We start from the raw sequence: 25,025 nt of genomic DNA on the forward strand, positions 1-25,025 counted from the left end.
CTACAGTCTGGCCACCAGGAAGGAGGAATACCACCTTGAAATCTGATGGCAGGCTGGACTGTGAACACTAATTCTTGTTATGGCAGCCTGACACCTCCTGCCCCGTATAAAGTGATCACTTTCATCTGCTCACAGGTTTTGTCTGCCATGTGTAGACGTCTTTCTGGGCTGCGTGTCTTAGGGGAAAGTGTCAATAAAATGTAGGCAGTTGTTTTGAGAATACTGCAGAAAGCATGCAAACCATTTCATCGAAAACTTCTACTGTGTCTCCCATTTGGAGAAATGGCTTTAATTTTGGCAGTGGGATGTGCCGCCTTCTTTTTCCCTTCAAAAAGAGCTCAGATCTGGCTAAATTAGGGGACTCTCAGAATTTCAGTTCACACATTCATGGCTGCAGACTTGTTAGAGGTTGGCAGATGCATTTCCTGGGGACTTTGAGCAGGATCTAGGTTAGACTGTCGGAGCAGCAAAATCTTTTGTTGAGACTGCTGTTCCTCAGTCGGGCACTGCGGTAACATTCAACATCCGTCCTTTGTTACACTCTTTTCATCTTTGGCAGAAAACACGATAACAACCTCCTTCGCTTAATAACTGCATCATGCCCAAAGCCTGCTCCATTCTGTGGGCTGAATGAGGTTGAGATCTTGAGCTAAAAAAAATCACAGGAGCCTGTCATTCAAGAGTCTAGTTCAACACATGATGTATTAATCCTGATCTGAGTGCAGGGCTAAGCCAGGGAAGAGAGTACCTTCCCCTGTACTCTGTCCTCCACAATGGCATTGCCAGATGTAATCCCAGACAACCGAATGTCTGCATCACTCCACAGTATAAAACTAATCCTTAAGTGGAAGGTGCAAAACCTAACAGCAGATTTATCAAATTAAAAGTCTGCAGATACATTTTCAGGCTGGATTTGCATTCAATTTACCTGCCTATGGCAAGCCAGGATTAACAACTATTGTTTCACTGTGGTGGAGCAATTTAACCTATCCTTGTTGTAAACCACCCCAGGAAAAAAGTAATGAGAGCAGGTTTGGGCCATCCAGCCTGATTAGTTCAGTTTAAGTCAGCTGTCTGGCTGGTCAGGCAGCAAGTCCACAGGCTGACTTGTGTCACTTATCTTTCATCTTGCAACCTGCTGTCAAACGAGCGATCATTTGGACCTGCTGCTGTTACATACACACTCTTCTGTTACCATGGATCTAATTTTATAGTTATTGTATGATAAAACTACCCTTTTTCTTCTCGGCTCCCTTTTTGCCCTGAGGACACTCAGAAAAAGCTGGACTGATGATAACCTGAAGTGGATATGATGACAGCAGACAGGCGTGACAAGTACCTGAGAGGGCAAGGGGTGGCTCTAGTTGGAGATAAGGAGAGCTAGATTTCACACATAGCTTCACAAAATTCAGCAGTGTTCCTGCATGTTACTGCTCTAGAAGACAGTTACTGTCCCTAACATTCACAGCAGGAGGGGGTTTGGAGTGACCAGCAAAAAAGGTTCATCACTGCGAGCAGATAGTGGACACAACCCTACAGGAAAAGTATTCCATCATTTTGTTGCCAATATGATTTTTCTAGCTATGAGCAACATTTAACAGTAAGTTTCCGTGAATTGTTATGAATATTTCCAATTTAATTTCTTTCCATTATCACTCAAATGTTAAACAAAGGAACGAATATTTCTATGATGTGCTATTTTAACTTCTGATTTTACTTTGTGTAATTGCAGGACATGTTCATATCACTGACTTTAACATAGCAACCATAGTGAAAGGCTCAGAAAAAGCTTCTTCCATGGCTGGCACAAAACCCTATATGGGTAAGTTTTCACGACCCTTTTAAAAATGTAAGAAAGCATACACATTAATGTTGACTAATGGTATATTGAAAGGATTTTAAGTTGTAAAACCATACAATAAATGTGGTCAACTTCTTTTTTTGACAGTATATATGTGTTAGCAATGGAAAACATTAGAGATGGAGGGATTGGGCAGGAGCTTGGTCTCCACACTGCTTTTAGTCAGGTTCTGTTTGGTTTTGTGAAGCAAATTCAGGAGAGTTTCAATTGTGTTACTTCCTGCAAACCCCCACATCTGGAGACAAGAATATATGATTATATTTGTACCACTGTGGCGATGATTTAGCAGAGAACATGTAATGTCAGTTTAAAAGTATATAGGCACATCCTTAATTCCTTTGCTACACCGAGTTCCTCAAAAATGTGTCTGTTACAGTCCTATGTAACTAACCCCTTAAGTGCTTGCCCTATGGCTTTTAGGGGCATTTTATATCTTTTAATCATGTAATTTAAATGCATAGATAGATTGAAGGCTGGGAGAGTAAAATTCAGTTCATCTGTTCTCGTGTGTCTAAATGTTAAACATCGCTAAGATAATAATTCAGACTTCCCCTTGAGCTGAAGGACAGAAGGCATCTCCTGGAGGTCATTTGTCCCACCAAAGTTAGGCAAGCTTCCACAACTAAGAATAGGTGTGATTTATCCTATTTGTGGCTTCCTACACATCTGCTGTTTTAATGCTGTCTGTATATATAATTGTCAGTGCCTGTGGAGATAACAAGCTCAAGACTAAACTTATTTGCTTTCTGGAAACCAGACTAAGAGCTATGTGTGTGTCCAAGGGCTTTCTCTAGCAGACATGCTCAGAGCACATCTAACACCCATGCACTGGGGAAATACTGGTAAATTACCATATTCTGAAAATGTCATTCAGGGAACCAAAGGCAATTGTGTTACCACAATTCTGCAGGTTAGCATAAGAGTAAAAGGATGTGCCCAAGAAATAGGAATTAACACGTATGTTTTTGGCAGCACAAAGAGCACGGTACCAACCTGTACATGAAGCAGGCAGGTGTCTGCAGGGTGCCTTCGTACCAGCTGTGAGACTGTCAGAGCAGTCCCAGGCACCGAAGCAGAGTCATGTTTTCAGATGTGATGTGGTTTGCGCATGAATCAGATAACACTCTCCCAAACAATTCCCAGGGAGTTAGCAGGGGCTGGAGTCTATTGCCCCTGATCAGCTTGGGCATAGCTGTCATATTTTGACAATTAATAGGATACAATAACATGTGTGTAGCCACTCTGTGCCACTTGGGCTTGTGACCAGTGCACCAACCTGACGCTGGTTAGCTGATTCTTATACATGTACTCAAAACAGACCAAGGAACATTTTATGTAGTCTTGATTCAAGCATTGAAGTTATGCAGAGGAATGAGATTTTAGATGAAAATTTTCTCAGCATTTTGTATTGGTTAGCTCTAGCTGAGTGGCTAGTTCAGTGTCACTACTTAGATGAGATGACTGCACAGGCATCGGATACAGAGCATTAGGAGACCAAGTCTGGGTACTGAGCTTCCCCTCGGGGCTGGTACCTGAGTGTTTGATGTTGCACCACTGGTTCCCTATTCAACATGGTAAAAAGAGAGAGGAAGGGATGCTGCAATCTCACTTACACCAACAGCTTTAGTTTAAAAAGGACTTGTTTGAGCATTTTTGCCAATATGTCATGGGTTTATTTATGAAAAAAAAAAAAACAAAACAAAACAACAAAAACTCAGGAAAAAAGCATTTTTTTTCTACAAGTAATTTGACCTCCCCCAATACATACAGACAAATAGGTGTACAACGGACATGTCAAACTAATTACATTCAAGCAGTGCCCTTCCTTACATACATGATGACTGAAATGTTAAAAGATTCCAACATTTTTATATGGCAGTTTTGCATTTCTGTGAGAAGTTTATGTCTCAGAGCTCACAAATTCTGCTTAAATAGCTGCCTACAATCTTCTAGTAGCCATTGTCATTAGATGTGCAAATTCTTATTACACAAATTATTTAAAAGTACCCTTGAAGAGCAGCCATTTTGCAGGAGCTCAAACGAATTCAGAATAGATGTTTTCCGTGTTTAAATGTGAGGATGACTGCAGACATAACAATAGTCTCTTCTGATTTTTAATTAGGTAGTAAATTAAATGACTATTTTGATGGCCTTACATTTTTAATCTTGAAGCGGTTGCACAGTTTTACATTAAAAAGCATAATTATTACGAAAGCAGAAAAAAGCTGAGTACTTGCTTAGGGGTCAGTTAGCATTTTAGCATCTGTCTGTCATAGTCTGAACTTGTGGAATAAAGAGATCGTCTGGCAGCTAATGATTAGAAGCAGATTAGTTAACACAGCTGCACAAAAATGTATGTGAGTGTTCTTCAAATATTTTGCTGAGAGCTAACAGGAAACTTAGTGTCCTTTGGAGCATCTTTCAGCCCATCTGCACACATAGGTGGACCACCACCTTCTTAGTTCATTAGTGGTCTCTCTTGGCAGGCTTTTCTCACAAGAAAAAAAACTAGCTTTTAACAGCCGAAAGCACAAAAGTCTGTAGCAAGTGCCAAGTACCCTGATTTGGTATTTTAAGGATAAAATTATGAAAAATTACCCTGTCTTTTTGGAATTCCTACCCTCCACCCCCACCCCAAGGAGGAGGGGTACCTTGTTCTTTGTGTAGCTTATGTTTGCCAGGAGATAGTACAAAGAAAGGAAATACTGAGATTCATCTTAGCAAACCTGCCTATTCGATGTGGAGCTGTTCAAGTCCAGTCCATCCTGCCTGAACTCCGCTTGTGTCCCTTTGCATGGTATTCTCCATTTGCTAGAAAATTCTGGATTCCTTGTATTTAGTAGGAAAATACTAATCCTCGGGATAGATACGTCCCTGTAGCCTTACTATTTTGCAATCATTCGTCAGCTTAACATCATGGCAAATAGTTTCTCTGACCTAAGTTCAGAGTGCTGTGGACAGCTGAGCCTCGTTGCCTTCCCAGAGAGGTAAATGAGTTCCTGGAGGGTCCAATAAGAGCCCAAGATGACCCAAGGAAGGAGGTAAACTATAGACCTGGAGTGGAGGGAAGATGGGAACAAGATTATAACTTTACATACTAGCAAACTGTTGTCTTGGTTCACCTCAGCTCATGCAGCTGTTCTGCCCCTGAACCTCCCTCCTCACATATCAGGTCTTCTCCACATCCAACAATCTCACAAGAAGAAACAGAACAAGAAAAATGCTCTCTTTCCCTTTATGAAGAGACTACAGCACCATCCACCAGCTTACCTGCTTTCCAGTGTGCCGTCCTCACCTCTTGGAAATATAAAAATACTGCAAAAACCACAAATGCAGTCTTCACTACTCGGAAAGAGTCAGGAGTCATCCTTGCATTTATCTGGAGCTGTAAGAAGGCAGGAACACTTTTAAAGCTGTAAAAATCCTCTCTTTCAGGTGAAAAGTGATTGGTGAGGATTCTGTGTGGCACAGCTTGGATATCAAAGCTTCAGCAAATCTCAAATATTAAGAGGTTGACAGATATGGCCAGACACTCATTGGTGCTGCTTTTTCCTCTAAGTGCACTGATTTCACTTCCTTTCCTCTTTTAGTTTACACCTTTAGTTTTGTGAAGAATCATAACTTTAGTGAAATGCTACAAAGATTTTCAGTTGCAGTGCTCAAATTAAGAAAGTTTTGGGTTTGCTCCTGATTGATAGGTATTTAAGCCCATATGATTTCTGGCTTTAAGGCTGTATCAAAGACTTTGCATGTGGCTTCTCCTAAGCCATTTAGACAATGAGAGAAATAGAAAAAAAGAGTTGGGAAAGTTGGCTCTATGGTTGGTAGTAAGCTTTAATCACCAGGAATTTAAGCCACCCTTTAACCTTGGTGTAACAAGACAAAATCACCTTCAAGCAAGGTACTTGCTGAGCACCAGAACCAAGGAAACTTAGTGGTTCCTGTAAGACATGCTTTACGCTATGCTGGTTTTCATGATGATGAAGGTATATGATGTGATGAAACCTTTTTCTCCCTCTTGGAGGTTTATAAAGGCTTACCCTCATGTGGATCCTGTTATGTTTAATAATATATGAGGGCACTCTCCAACCTTTCCCTTAGTAGAGGTACGTACAGGATTTCTCACTTCTTCCTATGGCCAATTTAAGGAAATAAACAGAAAAATATTATCTCTAAAGCCTCCATTCCTATTTGAAATCTGATTGAAATAGGCTGAGAAATTGCGAGGGAGCAATTTGCTCACATGCAGCATGACTGCATAAAACTGGTATCCAGGAAAAACGCAGTTGTGTTGTGAATTGTGTTGTAAAAATGCACTAGCTGTTCTGATTAAGATACCTATCTTGTAATGCTAAGCATGGTGTGAGTCAGCTCCTGCAGCCTTTGTTTAATCCCACTTCACATTAGCCTTTTTGCCCCTAAGTCTTTCTCAGCCTGAAGTTTTCCCTGCCTATTTCCCTACTTATTAAATGGTTATGCAGAATGCAATGTATCTGAAACTGAATGTTTCTCCAGAAACCCTGATAATTTCTCTATGTTCCCACTTCCCAGCCGATTCATTCAGACAAGTGAAATGCCTACCACACATAGGCAACAAAAATATGGACAACGGTGAATCTGAAAGGAACGAGGCCAACAGCCTGGCAGGACAAGCTACTTCCAGCTGCTTCTGCAGTTTTACTTCTCAAAGCCATTGACCTGGAATGCTGAAGTGAAGTCAGCTTCTTAGTATTCGGGGGTCTTCAGAGTTTCTGTCTCTGTTCAGACGACTGCGGCTGTAAAATACAATGTGTGCCTTAAGCTGGTTTAGCAAATGTATGTGTCACCCGTGCCTGACTTTATCATTACAAATTCACTGCTCAAACCTTCTGCAACAGCTGTGATTGAGGGTGTTGTCAAAGGTTTTATTGCAGGAATAGCCCTTTGAAAACTCATAAGTTTTCAGGCTGCCATCCTCCGCTGGCACGCAATGCAAAATGTCCTTTGAGACCTAGCTGACTTTTGGCAGGCTTGCCTCCTGCCAACAAATGAATACAAGCACTTGTGGAGGAGCCCCCTCCAGCCTGCACTGGGATGCAGACCAGGAAAGCCAGTGCAGGGCAGGACATGGTCCCTGGCCGCAGCCTGTGCCTGGGATATTCAGCTGTGGCTCTTTCTTCCTGCAGAAGGTTATTCATTACGCTTCTTGAGTTTAAAGAAAGTGTGCCTTTGCCTGGCTGGAAGAACCTGTGTAAGTGTTTGCCATTTTCAACACTGTTCCATCTTTATGAGAAAAAAAAAGATGTTTCTTATATTGGTCCCTCATGCAGGCTGCAAGAAATATGCTTATGTCTCAGAGAATGTGCTCTGTGCTGGGCACCCATTTGCAGTAACGGCCCTCTCCCCTGCAACAGGTTGGTCAGCTACAAAACAAAATGTTAAATACTAAAACATATCTAGAAAACATTACACATATCGCCTTTTGTTTATTCCTCACCCTTGCATACTTTAGATGTATTTGAGTCCTACATCACATGCCTTTTACTCACTGAAATGTTTCCTGTTTGAATGATCAATTTCCATACATTTGTATATTGTTCGTAAGTGTTGCAAAACCTTTCCATTCACAGGTTATAAATTTTGGTGGTTTAGGGTTTGTTTGGGATTTGTTTCTGTTTCTGGTGGTAGGAGGGTTAGGGGGGTTAGGTAGAGGCTTTGCGGTTTTCTTCATCAGAGGCTGATGTTATCTGAATAATGCACCGTGACTTTACTTCAAATCAAACCGATGAAATACATTTTATGATATAAATACACCTGACAAAAATCCAAAGCCAATGAAATAAGCCGTAAATTATGTGAAAAGATTCAGCTACCCCCTTCCTATCCTACAGGCTTGTTATCTCAGATTTTCACAGCTGCCTTCATAGGTTTCTGTCATGGTGAAGAATGGCTGTATGCCTGAGATTACCAGAAGAGTGTGGATTTACACAGGTCCACTGAACTTCTAAAACGTATGAGTCATCCATATCTATTAATTAATACTGTGTGGGAGTACTATTGGAGTCAGAGGAAAACTAGTGGATGTCCCAATATCAACCTTACAGGTAAAGTAAAAATATCCTGTAGGGCTGAATTTGTTCCTGAGGCAGTTACAATATAGCAGAGACAAATTTGGAGTTGGGTTTTCAAAGGCATTCAACCTTGGTCTTCCTTGCACTCGTACTAAATAGCACTCTGAAATTAAATAGTGTTTTGCAGCTCGTTGCTTTTTGAGTGCAGGTAAGGCAGTGTTTAGGTTTTTTAAAACCCCACCCTTTTCCTACCAAGGGTTTGACTGCCTACAGAGATTCACTGGTGTTGTCGCTACCTACCCTTTTGATCCCAGGGAAATATCACAATGCCAGCACGAGCCGGGAGGCTTCTGTTTGTGCCGATAAGCAAGAACTGAGAGCAGACGTGTGAGGCTTTGAGGTGCTGAAATAAATACTTGCCGTGCTGTTGGGGTTTTCAGCTCGCACTAGGAGCACCGCAGCTGAGGGGATTAAGCACTGAGCTGTGAGTGGATATTCAGGTTTTGTCTCTGACATTAACGAGTACACACAGAAGCAGCTGAAAAACCTCGGGAGATCAGGAAAGAAGTTACTGTCTCCAGCTGCTTTTCACCTCCCTCTGCTCTCTGACCTGCTACCATCCTTTGAGATCTTACAGCAAAACTGCTAATATAATCATTTCTTTGACTATTTCAGTCAAAAACCTCCCACACGGAGTTCAAGTGGTAGTTTTGGTTTGGGCTTTTTTTTTTTTTAACCTGCCCGAAAGGGCCTGATCTGATGCGGAGCTCTGCAGGCAGATCTGAGGGGGGAGAGAGCTCCAGCAGAGGTGGGAGAGGGGGCAATGAACGGGGATGTCCAGCAGCCCAGCGGGGCATTTCTGCCCCCTGGATAACTCCTGTTCTTCGGTCAAGCCACACCACCCCCCAGGTTTTTGCACACATAAACTGATTCAAAGACATTTCTAACCCGGTAGGAGTACATGAGACAGGAGCACGTAATAGTCCTTCTGATGCATCAGGCACACAGTCTGTCCTGTGAATCCCCAGTTATCCAGACCAGTTTGTTTCAGTACTGGGGCAGAACAGCTGCTCTCCATACACTGGGCCCATCCTCCAAATAGAAAATGGATATTTTCGGACAGAATCCCTGCATCAGTTTTCTAGAAAAATTGACACTGCAGCCACTGTGAGCTTTTGGATGGAGTAAGGAAGGTACTTCTGTACAGTTCCATACTTAGTAGTAGGAGACCATGACATGTTCATTGCTGCTGGGCTTGCTTTCAATGGGGCTAGCAACTTGAGCTTGTTTCTCTGAGGTTGATCCAGATATTCAACCAGAAAGGGCTTCTCTCTGCAAATGCAAGGACAAGAATTGGGTTCTGTTCAGTGACTGAGTAATGCAGAGGGTTTTATGAGGACAGCACTCTGACTAAGGGCAAGAGAGGTTGTATAGCCATATGGCAGACTAATAAGGCATTCTAAATGCAGTGTCTGTATTCAGGTAATGGTATCTAAAATATTTACTTTGATTGAATAATTGCATTAAATATGAGTATTAAAACTATTGAGGTGTATTATGTGAACAATGGTACAAAATCAGTTACACTGCTGTAACAAGTCTAGACCTCACACTAGAAAATTGCCAGCCCAGCATGCTCAGGCTTTAAGCAGCACTTTGACTTATACAATAGAAGTTAGCAGTTGGCTGGTGTAAAGCCCTGAGTCAGAAAGCTGTCCATTATAATTTAGACCCTTTTAGCACAGGAGAAAATAAACGCTAGGAGGTAAATAGATAGTTTAGCAAGTCCATGTTTATGTTCAGGGAGAGGGAAGTTGCTTTCTTTCATTTCGTTCTTAAAACAGCTTCTCCTCTAAATAGATCACTTGTCATCACTGTAGTTTGATTTCTGTTTTCTATTTACACTGTGACCTAGAAGAATTAGTGACCTCTGAATTTGCTTTTCAGAGAAAAGTGAAAATTAATATTTTCTCATCACAATGCTGAGAGAGCAGTTAATATTTCCCTGAAGCATCTCAGTCCAAGTTTCTTGGAATATTATTTAAAAAATCAAGTTTATTTTTCATTCAGCTCACTCTGGCATCCATTAAGTCCAATTCAGCAAAGTGAAACTATGAATGTCTTATATATATCAAATCATTTAGACATTTACAATTTGGACAGGTCTCAGCTTTTAACAGCTTATCCTGTGCTAGTCAATCACAATATTGTTTATACTGTGATCACTGTATATATGTGTATATATCTATTTTTATCTCGCTCTCTTCCCCCCCCACAATGATCTTGAATGAGGAAGGAGAATGATACCTGGCAGCCTGGTATCATGCTGAACCTCAGTTAATGACACTGGAATCTATTTTCTTACCTATGAAATCTCAGGCATTACAATAAAACCTGCGCCACTGAGGTGTGTTTTGCTACACGACTAGCAGAGTGTATTGCTTTGCAACCCCTGCTGTACACCACAAACCTCTGATTCCCCTTACTGACACGTAAGGCCTCTGCTGAGATGCAAATAGACTACAGAGAGCTCTAGCTAGCTGACTGAATGGCTGATGTCAGGGTTTTCATTCCTGAGAAATGTTTTGGATGTGCCCATCTGAACTTGATCATTCAAAAAAATTGAGGCCAAACCACTAGGGCTTTATTTTTTATTTTATTTTCAGTTTGTCATATTAATAACATGGGCACAGGGAATTTTGTAGGAATTAATGGCCAGCTCTCATTGGCAACATTTAGCTATGCATGGACAATCAGCTCCTTGCAGCTAATCGATCTTGCAAGACTCACTTGCAACTTATTACTTAAATATACTGGGTTGTTAGTATGTAGTAAAGGCCACTTGAAGAAGGGTCTAATGCATTCATCTCGCTGCACTTTCCTTCTCACCGATTTTGCAAAGTTTCCAAGCAGCCTATGGAAGTCGTCGATGCTTCAAAGTAAGTAATAGCTCTGTACGCTTCTTAATCAACACTTGCCAGTCTCCTGGGTAGTGGTAGGCAAGTACACCAGGCGCTCTTTGATTAGTTTCTTGCTAAGGGATTGAAACTTAAATCAGTTCATCAGAAAAGACATACCACATTGTGCTATTTAGGATTTGTATCAGAGACACTCCAAGCTCTTCATTTTATGATTTAGCCTGATGAATTATCTTTATGATTAAACTAGTATGCTCCATCAAAAATAATAACAGCTATTCTTTGTGCCAACTGTTCCAAGTGATAGACCTCAAATTGACTGTGTTATCATGGACAGCCTTTTCAAACTCACCATTGGGCACCAAATTAAAATGGCCTGAATTTCAGAGACATGGAGCACCCATAGTTTCACTATGGAGTTAAGTGATACCTATGAATACTAGGCAGATTTTTAGAAACCCTACTTAAAAGTATTTTATCCTATGTACAAAATGCTCTTTTACAGTAGGAACAAATAGTGAAAATTGGGTTCAGTATTGTTTGCACTTACATTCATATTCTCTTTTATTTCAAGCTCATGAATCACATTGTTAGATACTGATAATCTTCCACAAATAGGGTACAGAATTACCAACAAGTTAAGTACAATTTCAGTTTTGTACTTTTTTTTTACAGGTCTTTAGGGAAATATGCATACAATAAGAGATGTATCCTCTACATCATTTACAATGTAGATCATCTGACTGCTGTGACAATTGCAGTGGGTAGCTGTATATATGAATTGATTTATCAGAAATTACTCTCTATTTCACAAAATTATTTGGAGTATGGCTAAACCCATGGAACAAGAGTATGGATATCCCAGGAAGCCATTGCTTCTGAGATGGATGCAGACCCACTAGATTTGCTTTCATGTTCAATTTCTTATTAGCCGTTCTCCAATATGGATTTATTTTAAAGCAAAATAACCATTTATTTACTTCGTTGGAATCTTCCTCTTGGTACAGAGACAGTCTACAATGCTATGGTATTACTAGAAAGATACGGTGCAAAAGCATCAAAAGACAGAGCTCTGAAGAGGATTTATTTTAATTTATTATTTGGAAAAAAAATGTTAACCGGAAATATGTATTAGGGACAGCCAAGAAATGCACTGAAGCACACTTAATGCAGCACAAAGGTGGGTTTATTTTATGTTATTTTTCAAGAAAACAAAGCAGATGAATAGTGAAAGCATGGAAGTATATTATTAAAAGAAAAATACAGAAAAATAATATTAAAAAAAGCAATCAGAGGATTTTTAGCTTGGCGAGTTGCTGAAGTTGAATATATGCATTTACTCATTATCATACAAGACAGAAATATTCCTGATTTTATTGCTTGCCCTGTTAAAATTAGCACAGATATCTTATCTTGGAATGGCATTAGTTTTAAAATGCTCTGTCTTTGTAGTTACTGAAGGCTTGCGTGAAAGGTGGTGGATCACACTTCTGCCACACATGATGAGTAATCTCCCAGACCAAAAGACTGCATTCCTTCTGAGATCCAGACTTTCAAAAGTCCCCAGTACTTTGGGTGGCAGGTTTTCCAGGTGTCTGACTGAGGGTGAAGAGCCCATGCAGCTCACGATGACTGCCAAGGAGAAGAGGCTGTAAAGGTCCCATTGAGACTTCTGGCCTTAGACCCCTACCTCACCCTGCTCGGATGGGCTGTGAGAAGGTGGTTGCTTGAGCTTCATTACCATCACAGGATCGTAGGATGATTCACATTGGCAGGGGTCTCAGGAGTCTCTAGTCCAACCTCCTGCTCAAAGTAGGGTGAGCAGTGAGGCTGGACCAGGTTGAAGGTGCTCTTTTGGGCAGCTCTAGTAAAGCAGTTCTCCATTATGTCAAAGACGTTTGTTCATGGGGAGCTGTGAGGACCTGTAAGACCTACTGGTTGCATCACTTCTTCACTTGTCTTTGAATTCACTTTTGCTGCTGCCAGACTTGCTATTACTTGATTCAGCTTCACTATTTAAAAGCTGTGCTTCCACTATGCAAACTTCTACTGTCTTCACTCTGTATGTGATAGTAACTACAGCCCTCAGCCAAAAGAATCTGCAGGATCAGACCCAATATTGAACCCACATATTTTCCTGAGAAGCCTTTGTTCAGTAGAAATTTTTTGAGGAAAAAGATCTGAAACTCTCGTTCTTACATGCACTCTCTCACTTCTGTTCACATGAATGAACTTTGGCAGGCAGAATCCTTGCATTTAGATAGATGCACGGGGGTAAAAGATGTAAGTATTCTCATCCTAAATCTGTTATGATAAGAGAGCATGTGTGCAGAAAGGGTGCACACAGCAGAGCTGTTGCCCTTGCTGCAAGCTGGCAAACTCCAACCTTATCATCCTTTGGAAGAACCTACCCACAGCAGGCTGCACGATGGCTGTCCGAGCTAAGCCTGAGATCAAATTCAAATTTTAAAAGATTACAGATAGTCTATTTCAATAACAATCCTAAAGAAAATCAATGTAGAATTTTAACTTTCCTTTCAGATTTTTTATTTGCTTTTATCCTAGCCAGTTTGCACTCAGAATTGGTTCTCCTGACATAGTTATTTCTTACAGCAAAACCTAATGTTCTGTTCTGTATTTCACAGCTCTAGTTCTTCAGAGCTTGGCTAACCCCATGACTTGGAGGATCTGCTGCCTTTCTGTAAAATCACGCTATGTTTCTGAATGAGCAGGCAGAACTCCAGAAGTCTGCTGTACAGGCTGGAGACCTTCGTTTGGACCTAATGTCTCGGCTCAAAAAGGCTTTTAGACACATTACTCACAATCTTAGTGTGAGATTGGAATTTAACAGCCTTGCTAAACTGGGGAAAGATCTGTTGTCTTCAGTAGGGTTAAGATGTCACCCTGAGAATAAACCTGTACGTAGGGTACTGTAAATCATATCGCACCTTCTGTCAGGCCCCCCTCATTTTGCAAAGTGGGTGCTTACAACTGCTCCGCTGGAGCTGACTGAACACAGAGAGGCAGACCAGCTGGACTGCAAATAATACGGCAAAAGCAGGGGAAAAGGGGCTATCTATCTGCCTTAAAAATCAGGAGCCTAACTGCCCATGTGTTGATCTAAGGATGCCGTCATCAGCTTAAGGTGAGGAAACAGAGTTTCAAAACACCAGGGCCCGTGGGCAAAACAAAGCATTTTCTGCTGATCTGCTTAATGTGGGATGAGTTGACCTTGAACCTTTTAGAACAAGCAAATAAAATAAAAGTGGATAATGCAGTCAGTGAATTAGCAAAACAGCTGCACCATTCTGGCAATGTTGTAGGTTACATCAATAAAGTACTTTCATCTCTACCTCACAGAAATCAGATAGTGATCTGTTGCATTATTACAATGATAAAGCTGTAAAAGAAGTTATACCTATATAGCTCAGTAAGAAATTCCACAAAGGCTATTTTCTGTAATGAGATATTATACATCATCTAGGCACAGTGGACAAAAACCATAACGAATGTGGCTAAATAAAGCAAACCTTCACTACGAGGTGCCTATAGTGATATTCAAAATATGACTTTGGTGCCTGATGTGCAATTTAGGTGCATTGATCCGCTAAAGTAACACAAAAAATCCTGCCTACCCTCTCAGCATCTATGTATGTGACAGATTGCACACATGTAAATTGTGCCTACACAGATCCCCAGCAGCACGCAAACAAGATCTGAAGCACATCTGAAGATATAGCATGCCAAGTGAAGCTATGTTATCCGGAGGTGAGACAGAGCTAACTCAGTGTGATGACTTTTATGGCATTGTTGATTCATGCCATTCTGGATCATAACACAAGCTTTCCTACGCCAGACATCCACCAGTCAGCTATTTTCCAAACACACATATTCTGGCAAAAATGTTTATTTAGGTGCCTGCAGTTCTCCTACCAAGCTTATTTAAGGATGGTCCTGCTGGGCAGAGAGTACAGGACAATTTTCATTCATTCATTGCTTTTTATTCTACAGATTAGGGGTTTGCCACATCTAATTAATGGATGCCAAAATCCTCGATTAGGTTTGGCTCTTCAAGACTTTCTGAACTCATGTCTGGAGTTGTAAATTGTTAGGTTGCCATCCATAATGATGCAAGGACTGAAAAAATTCCTCTGGAAGGAATGACTTTCCTTTAATTAAAGGTGCTTCTTTAAATGCCATGCATAGTCAAATCCCAAATTGCCAGTCAGAAGTAAGTGTGACCAGACTACATTATTCATCGCAGTATGCCCATTAGAAAGTGATGCGATGGTAATCAGGTGGTAATGTGGTACATTAGACTCGGTGGTGTGGCCAGAAGAGGCTCACATGGTAATTGCAATCTAACATGATGTTACGGTTGGTGATAGTGTTGTTTAGAAAATCCCCAGGGAAAGTGTTGTTTTCACAAAGTGTACTGAGATTCTGCTGTGAAATAATTAGAAAAGCATGACTGACTTTTTATTTCATTTCATATGCTCTCTTACTTATATATGGTTTTCTGAAGAAACTACAGTGGTATTTTTTAGTATGTCTTTCTTGCTGAAATTAGCCAGCTGGATCCTTGTTTTGAAAAGATCAATTTTTTTTCCCCCAGGAAAGTTATTTTTATGGAATTCATTACTTTAATGATAATGTGTTTATTTCCAGTCATGACAGAGTTTCTCACAGCATACAATCAGTGTCAGGATTTGTATTTAATTACCATTTTCCTATGTTGAATACCTTTAAAACCCATCTGATTAATTCTATCCAAATGTAGAGTAAGGATGAGATTCACCATGTTCAGCACCTCCATCAATCACAAAGAATCACCTCACTTGCATATTTGTCCCATAAAAGGTTTGCATTACCCTAAATATTCCAAGTCACTCTTCAGTTCAGGAATTTCCCTCCAATTAATTACTTTTATTCACATAACATAAAACTTAAATCAACCAGGTAGGAATTAACAGAGAAAATTATTGGCTTTTGAAAACCCATAACCAGTGAAGGTCACTCGTTGACAGCAAACCAAGGCACTGAAACTGCATCATGAAAATGCTGCGTTTACAAATGTATTTAATTCTAGTTAATTACACCCTTATTCATTTTTCAAATACCAACATTAATGATCCATAATCTAACCTTAATATAATGCTTTTTGTTTGATTTGATTTATTGTTTTAGCTCCGGAAGTGTTCCAGGCCTTTATGGATGGAGGTCCAGGATACTCGTACCCTGTAGACTGGTGGTCGCTAGGAATTACAGCATATGAATTACTGAGGGGTTGGGTAAGAACAATGGGTTTTGTTGTTATTTAACACATTGACTGACAGAAGTCCCAAAGTTTGTGGTGTCCCTGAGTGCACTCTTCATGACAAAATTTGAGTGGACGAGGCTGCAGTTCAGGTCAGGAATGCTGTCCTGAGTCCTTTCCAGCTGGAAACATTCTCAGGAAAGTTTCATCCCACTCTCAATTATATTATGAAAGTTTGCCTAAAACGGACATAGTCTTTCAGTGTGCGCTAAGGAAAAGCCTAATGTTATAATGACTTCTTAACAATGCTGAATTGGAAACAACGGTATTTTTTTCCCAAATAGAAGTTGAGTTACTTCAGGCTTTAGTATATCTTTGATTCTCTTGGCTAATACCTTAAAAGAGCTAATGTAATAGCCTAAGATGCTTGGCCCAACTACAGAAAATGCTTATCTGCCAGTGCACTTGTTACTTATCTAATCAATTATGTGAATAAGCTTAATGAAAAATCTTCCTGAGCATGGTCAAGTATCACACAAGATAATGGAAAATTCTGTTCCATTTTCGTTCAAAGGATTGAAGTTGATTGCTTAAATATTTACTATTCCTTATGGAAAATAGTAATTTAGATACTATTTCAGGATAATGACGTACCTAAGGTAGCTGGTTTTTTTTTTATTTTTAATTACTGTTTCGAAAAGAGGATTTTATTGCATTGCAGTATGCTGTTTTTAAGGAATAAGTATTTGTTACCATATGACACTAATACAGTACTGCTACCCTGTCCTGCTAGGCACTTTGTAATGTGAGACAATCCATCCCTTAAAGATCTCACAGTTTCATGTAGGATGACAGACAAAGGAAACTAGAAATAAAGAACAATTATTATTCCCATTTTTAGATGGAAAACTACATTTCAGAGTCTCTGAACATTTTTACTTCAATCCAGGAGCTACATTTTTCAAAGGCATAAATCTTGGCCAATCTATTTTGTATTTCCATAGAAATGGCAAAAGTTATGCTCCTGATACAAAAAACTCTCGCATGCCAAATTTCAGCCCAGCTCTCAAAGCACAGGAGTATTAAAAATCTTTTTAGGAAAAAAAAAAAATAGTCTTTTCAGTTTTTCTCTGCCATCATTCTCAAAAATTACTGAGTGTTTAATCTGACATTCTTCCCAGGATGGAAAATTTTAACCTTAACAGTTAAGGTCTGGCAGTGATAAGCATAATACACTCTCAACCCTAGTCACAGACAGTAATACTGGCTGCACATATAATAAATTAAAAGAACATCCTGCTGTTTTTATATCAACCCTTTCACCAGTGAGAGTCTCCAAGAAAGCAGCACAATGAATGAGTTTGTAAGGAAAACTGAACTCTCAAGACGAATCACAAAAGATATCATCTAGTCACTTTAATAAATGAAAAATTATATAGAATTGTATACATTTGCAGAGCCATACAGTCTTCTCTGAAGTCTATCCAGCTACAGAAAAAGCAAAGCTGAGACTGAATAAATTTTTTTTTAAATCAAAACATTACCATCTGTCCATGCTCCAGTCAACCAAGCCAGCTGCTTGTTTTCTCCTGAAGAGCAGCCCTTGCCCACTGAGCAAGCCAGAGGGTGGCTTGGCAGCCCACACCTTTGTATGGACTAGGAAAAGGTGTATCTTTTCCTGAATTGTATTTCTAAATTTTTCTAGTCTAGACAAGGCCTAAACTGACAGGAGCAATGACAAGAGAAGTAGCAGTGGATTGAGGAAACGTGCTTAACCCGAGGCATGTTGCTGTCTGCAACATGCAACCGCGAGCTCCGAAGCTCCATCTGCTGCAGCAGCCCCATGCAGATGGCTGCAAAGCAGCAGCTTGTAACTACAAGGCTACAAGCTAAACCTGCAGGCAGGCAGCCCCCTCCTCCTCCACGCTCTCACAGCACTTTGTTCAGCGGTGAGAAGAGAACCCCATTGCCACGGAGCAGATGGGTGGGCGCTTGGTGCAGCCCACCCGCTCCTGCCACAGCAGTCCTGGGGAAAGAGGAAGGTGTTGCACTGGGCAGAGCCACCCAGACATACATGACTTTCTGCAGTCAGAGCATGGTGCATGCTAGTGTATGGGGAAGGCAGGAGGGAAGGAATGAAGGAGCATTAAAAATGAGGAGCATTAGAAATTTCTATCATTTTCCACCTCAGAGCTGTGCATAGCAATATGACACTGCCTGACTGAATTCAAGAGGAGCTAAGTCAAAATAAGCTGCTTTTTATTGAGCTGAATTTTTGTTTTTATTTGCCTCTACTGTTATGAGATGGAAGAGTCCTCAGAGGAGGCTCAGGGTGCTCAAGGCATTGCAGCCATTCTCATGCCTTGCTCCCTACTGCCAGGTGGCCAAGACAATGCATCGCTGCAAACAGGGCTGTAGCTACAGCAGTAGGTTGCATCTGGTACAGAGTTGTCTGGACCATTTTTTGATTATCCACAGTAGTGCTAACATTTCTCAATATGTTGCAGGCACATTTCTCTCCTTAGCCAGTTGTTGATAAAAGACTTAACAACCAAAAACATAAATTTATAAAGCTTTGCACCAAACATTGATCTTTTCCCCAAGTCCATGAAATTAAACTGCATAATGCAAACCATGACCCATGTCAATCTGTTCCTAAGCTATAGATGACTGCTAAAATATTATAATAACTGTACATACCATGGCCTCAACAGAGACAAGGTGAAGGAAAGAGGTAGTAGGTGGGATTCTTGGACTCCAGCTTTCATTGTGATGTGAACAGTTTACAGCGAATTTTGGTAAAACATCACAATAAAAGCAAAACAGATTTTTTTTTTCCTTTTTCACAAAAAACCCAGAAGGGATCTGACCCTCAAGTGGATTGAATAGCTGAAAAACATGGGAGATATAGGTGTGAAGGACCTCAAAAGACCAAGCCTATAATGACCATTTCTTTGAGTATTTATATTTCAAATTAACTAAGAACAATATTAAAAATCTCTGCAAATCTCAAAAAATCAAGTAAGACTGCAGAATGCTAATAAACTTTAAAATAAGGTAAGTTTTTAAAGGATTTTTCCGGTGAGGAAAAAGGCATGTGCAGAGACATTCTCAACAGAAAATCTTTCTTATTTTTATTCTCACTTTTTACTTCTTTCAAAGATACATTATTCCTTAAAGTTGCTATTTTTAGAGCTAAGTCACCATTTCCAACAATTGGTGTAAATTCTGGCTCAATGATCATATTAGTCACATCATTATATCAAGTCTAAATCAGCAGTAGGTTACTTTTTGACAACAGACAGAATGTTAACCTTTCATTTTTAATAGCTGTTTTATGGCAGCATTACCACAGGTAGGGAAAAGCATATGACATTTTTGAACCTGATTCAAGAAAATTATGTATTCAGAGCATTCATTTAGGTCCTGTTGAATTCATATGGACATGATATAGCTAAATGACAACAGACTAACAGAATGTGAATCAAAGCAAAAAGATTTAAGCAATCCTTGGATTTATTTTTAGCACATACCAATGCCTTGGAATGGACTTGGTTTCATACACATGTTCAAAGTTAAACATGTGCATAAATCTTCTCAAAATAAGAATATTTTCTGGGCCTTTATGAAGAGTGGCTCTAATTCACCATCAGATTAGGTAACTAACACCTAGAAGTATTCTTAAATTATAAGCTTGTACAAGTACACGCTAGCAAAAGTCAAGGGATGATTCAGTTCTTAGTGAAGGTAATGAGTGTCTGCTCTTTGCTGTTGAGGATATTGGATTAGAAGGTAACTCTATGTTGTGTATGAATCATGATGCATCAATTTGCACATTGCTGCTATGATGGCATTTGGCTGCAGATCTCATATCACATTTCTCACCTGCTAGGTACAACTTAATTCACAAGCAATCCACGCTTTATCCTTGTTTAAAAAAATACATCAACATAGAGTATCATGTTAACAACTTTGTTCACAAATACAAGTCTTTAAAAATATGTGCACAATAACTAATAAGAAAATAAATTTGTATGTAGTATTTTCATTTCCAAATGCTATATTTAATAAAAGATAAATCACAGCAATCTTCATGAGCAAAGCACTGTGAATCCTGGAGCCTCTCTTCATCTATAGAAGAATTTAGGCACTGCAAACACAGGACAGCAGGTCCATATAATCCACGGGTGCATGTAACAGGTTAATTTTATATTTCAAAAAGGGCAAGGGAGAAGGATTGGGATTTGGAGTCTATTTTTATACTGTGGTTCTCAAACAGATTTTTGTAAACATGTTTTAAATTCTCTATCTACTTCTCAGTACAATCAGGATGACAAAGCTCCCTTCAGCCACCGCTTTTCCATTTTGTCAGTTTAGATCACAAGTACATTCTAGTACTACAAGTAAAAAATAGTAAATAATCCACAGTTCACATAGAATGCCCCAGGAAGAAAATTATTCAGCCATCTCATTTGAACTGATACTTCATTTCATGAGAGAAAAATTTGCAGAGGAAATGCGTCTATGAGTAATTACATTCATTACAACCAAAGAAAAGCACACATGCAAAGAAGGATTAGCCTCAAAATTGTTATAAGATGTTTTCAGGTTTTTGATATTTCCAGCACAAACAATACTGAGGTCAGGAAAATATGAATTGTCTACACTCTTTTATCCATTCTTGCTGACTTGATATTGATTTAACTTTATCCCAGAGGCCCTATGAAATTCATTCAGCCACCCCCATTGATGAGATTCTCAACATGTTCAAGATAGAAAGAGTTCACTACTCATCTGCATGGTGCAAGGGCATGATAGCACTACTGAAAAAGGTAAGAAAGCACAAACACCTTCTGTCCTCTCTTCTCTCCTCTTCCAGAAGCCCCTCCAAGAATGCAGAGGCATCAGGCAAGCACACATGTTAGGTAGTCAAAATTTCAAGGATAAGAAAGCAGTGCTTATTCCTAGACTTTTCTGAATGTTAGTGATGCAGTATTCTCTCTTGAGAAGCTGGATTATTCTTAGGCTTTGACTCAGGCATTTAATGGCCTCAAATAAATAGAAATCTAATTTTTTTGTTTATTTTAAAACTGATTCACTAGTGATAGCAAAACTTTGGGGATCAGTAATTCCAGCTCTGTGCCCTGGCCCCATTATCTCCAGCCCTAGTAGTGCATGGGAGAAAGGGAAGGAAGGACCACTCTGCCCTCTGAATTTCTGCCACAGTTTCCAGCCAGGGAGCTTAGAAGTGAAAAGGGCTCTATCTCTCCCTGTCCATGTTGCTATAGTTGCAACAACAAAAGTCAAGCCACTTTGCTGTAAATGTCACTAAGCTACAAGCTGGGGTTCTTTCTGAACGCATCACGACTCTGGAAATCACTTTCTTCCTAAAATCTCAGGTTTTTGTTTGGTTTAATTTTCTGGCCATGCTGCAAGGATCATCTGTCTCTTTTAGGTATTTCAGATCATCAGTACTGATATTTGAGCAGGAAATGTTTGTGAATGTGTGACTAGAGCAATAGAAGATCAATTTCTTTTGTAGCAATGAGCAATCTATTTTTGATAGATGAAGCAATGAGGTGGTTAATTTTAATTGGTGCCAGGATGCTCAGTGTAACTATATCTTCCAATAAATTAAAGACAAAATACAAGTTGTTGGGTATCATTGAACTGTCATGTTTCATGTCACTTGGACTCTTGTGTATTTGTAAACAGACTTCTGTTACTAATACATTTGTACACTTCATGCCTGCAACAGCCATCTGGTGGCAATTAAATTATGTTAATTTCCTATGAGCTATTACTTTTATTTTTTTTAGATTGGGCCTTCTAGGAGTTGTTAGAGGATTCCCTAGCCATTTTCTTACTCTAAATTGTGTATCATACAATTTATGTGATATGTTTACTCTTTTATACGGCACCTGGTTCCTTAGAAAATGCCTTGTGCTTGATCACAGCTCCTCACTAAGGACCCAGAGTGCCGTCTTTCAAGCCTTGCAGACATCCAAAGCTCTCCATACCTAGCTGATGTCAACTGGGATGCTGTTCTAGAGAAAACTGTGACTCCGGGCTTTGTTCCTAACGTAAGTTGATATTCCAGGTGAACTGTGTTTGCAAATTCCAACTTTAATTATCACTGCTGTTTTATTTGTTTACGCTTGCATTTATTGCTCTTCACTGGTTTACTTCTCACAGAAGCTTTACTTTGGATTCTGCTTTCATTTACTCAGTCACAGCTAAGGGAAAATTTGGCCCATTTCATTATATCACACCAAAAATTAATTAACCTTGGTTCACTTTTTGTTCCCTTTCAAATAAAAAACATTTTCCAGACTTTGCATTTCAGCTATTAGAGTAAATGATTGTCAGAGTTAACTCTGAGCCAAAGAGTACCAAGACAACTGTTGCTGCTCTGAAAGTTAGGCGTCTAAACAACATTTGCAAGACTTTTTAACATCCCAGTGTACTGTTCCTTTTCCACTTAAAAAATACTATTTCAAAAGACTGACCTATTTTCTTTGTGACAGTTTCCTACACTAAAACATTCAGATTTGGTGAGGGAATCTGGTGGTTTCTTTTTTACTGTGGTTCCATTTTGTTGTTATTTTCTGGATATTTCCATTTTGATCATTTGTAAGTTAAATGGATTTGAGAGCCATGAATAAGAAGCAATGACTGTGGTGTTGACATGGTTCTCCACTTTGTTGCTTGTCCACTTTCTGGACTTGGCAGTGTTAGGTTTACAGTTGGACTCGATGGTCTTTTCCAACCTAAATAATTCTGTGATTCTATGTTCAGTCAGTTGCACCATAATTCTTCTCCAAATGATACATTTGTAGCATACTAAGGATTGTTTATATCTTTTTATGCAACTGTGAATAACGATAAGGAAGAGGGAATAGCTAGACCCTATCCTCATCCAGGGGCACACTAGAGTTCTTGCTAAGTCTGACGGGGATAGAATCCAGCCCTGCAGAAGCTGATGGAGAGAGAGCAGTGCCTAATGGAGCAAAGGCAGCCAGGTGGGTTGCCAAGACAGTGCTGGCAGTGTTTGCTGTGCTTCTTGGCGTCTGACCAGAGCCTTTCCTGGAAGCAGCATCCTGCAGGAGAAGAAAGCTGTGGGTGGGCAAGCAGGGGTGAAATCCTTTCCTTTCACATTTTAGCTCAATGGTGGTGCAAGCTGAAAGCTTGAGAGGTGAATATCATACCCAAGGCCATGACTCCTTCCCTCTTACTCAACGTCCCTGCAGCTGGAATAACTGCTATGCCATGCCAGGCTCTCCCATTATGCTCTCCCAGGTTGCTACCCTAAACAAAGCACTGCAAAACAAAGCTCCTCCCTGACCTGGTGGACTATGAACTCCATTCTCCAAGGTGGCATGGATCTACAAGATGAATGGAGACTGCTTTTTCTCTTTTCCTTTTTTTCAAGTTAGAGTTGCTCTCTGAGATATCAGAGGCGTGGGCTGACTCTTTCTCAAACAAAAACCAACAGATTATTTAGACCTTCAACTCTTAGCTGACAGTTTAATCCACAACTGTCGGCATGTGGGAAACTTCACAACCGTGCTTTGTATTTTAAAAGAGGGATCCAATTCCCCATACCCAAAGGTCAAACATATATGGGGATTCAGGAGAGTCCCAGAGTCTGCAAAGACCAGTTATGCCTAGGTACATGTCTTAGGACTTAAAGTCAAGGAAGAGGACTTCAACCTGCTTCAGCAAAACTGGCTACTGAAACCTGCCTATGGCAAGTCTGTTCTCTGCTCCTGCTGCTGTCCCAGCGTCATTCTTTCCCCAGACATCTCCTCAGTCTCCTCCTTGCTCCCACTCAAGCTTGACTTCATAGGGCCATATCTTCCATCTTCACTCTGCTCCCAAGGATTGGACTCAAGCCAGCTTTGGCCCAGGAGTGTATAACCAACTAATGCAATGTGTGCCACCCTGCTAAGCCTGCCTCCTAAGCAGTGAGGTATGGTGGTTTGGCTGTAGTAATAGGACCTAATAAAGGGACTGCAAGTTTTCCACATCCAGCTGGCTTACGCCCAGCCTGCCCAAAGCTGGGGCACAACAAGAGTGTGATGGTCTGTGTCTGGCCATAGATGAGTATCCTCAAGTCCTTGATTCACAGTTCTCATGTGGCTGTTTGCTTCTTTCCACCTGAATTTAGGTTGTTTTGAGGGTACCTTACTCCTGAGAGAGTATAGATAAGTTTCCTGACTTCTTAAGGATGGTGAAAAAACTAATTTTAAATGTAATTTCAGAAGCAATTGTGGAACCTATGTGTCTGGTAGTGCTCTATTAGTCAAGTGTCCTGTCTCTGTGGCTGATGTTGACAATGGCGAACATCATGGAGACTGAGAAAAGAGGAAGTCCTCTTGAAATACTTCGGACACATGTTTAATGGCAGACAGTTCAAAGACAGCTATTCTTTTCACATTTGCATTCGCCTCATTTGTATTTTGGAGGGAATCTGAAATATTGGAGGGTGATCTGTAATATTGGAGGGAAAATAATATTCTATGTTTAAAAGGAAACAGGAGTAAAAAGTTACTTTTAGCTACTTATATTAATCTGAAAGTCCCATTACAAGTTGTACCAGACACTTCAGGACAGAGGCTGATACTGCAGGGCTTGTTCCACCTGGTTGATAGGTGTGTTAGGAAAAACCGTGAGAAGGTGAGAGTCAAAACATCTTTTCTAGCACAACACTTCTTTTTATAGTAAACTTTACTGTGAGACCATGTTTGGCCAGGAATTTTCCAAGAACTTTTCTCTCTGTTGGCCCAGCAAAATCTTCACTGATTAACCAGGGCCACACAACAAAATATTTCTTGGTTTTCAGGCTTTGGGTGAGAGGGTGAATCGGGGCCAGCATACACTGTGACCTGGGGAGAGTTTTATAAGTAGAGACTTTTGTAATTTTTGACAACTTGCTG

The 25,025-nt window shown here is 40.1% G+C and overlaps 1 protein-coding gene across 2 annotated transcripts in view; it reads left to right on the plus strand.

The window, feature by feature from the left end:
- The window catches only part of STK32B (serine/threonine kinase 32B), a gene marked incomplete at both ends in the record, with an annotated part of 177,057 nt that overhangs the window by 128,142 nt on the left and 23,890 nt on the right, over nt 1-25,025 (plus strand). Inside the window, 4 exons of one of the 2 annotated variants that reach the window (XM_082315307.1) lie at nt 1,733-1,822; nt 16,017-16,120; nt 20,802-20,918; nt 22,044-22,169. In XM_082315307.1, coding sequence (XP_082171433.1) covers nt 1,733-1,822; nt 16,017-16,120; nt 20,802-20,918; nt 22,044-22,169 — 437 coding nt within the window. The remainder of the gene's footprint in view (nt 1-1,732; nt 1,823-16,016; nt 16,121-20,801; nt 20,919-22,043; nt 22,170-25,025) is intronic. The other variant, XM_082315308.1, reaches the window with a different exon arrangement.

This window comes from Platalea leucorodia (assembly GCF_965183815.1).
Source record: "Platalea leucorodia genome assembly, chromosome: 6".
Lineage (NCBI taxonomy): Eukaryota > Metazoa > Chordata > Aves > Pelecaniformes > Threskiornithidae > Platalea > Platalea leucorodia.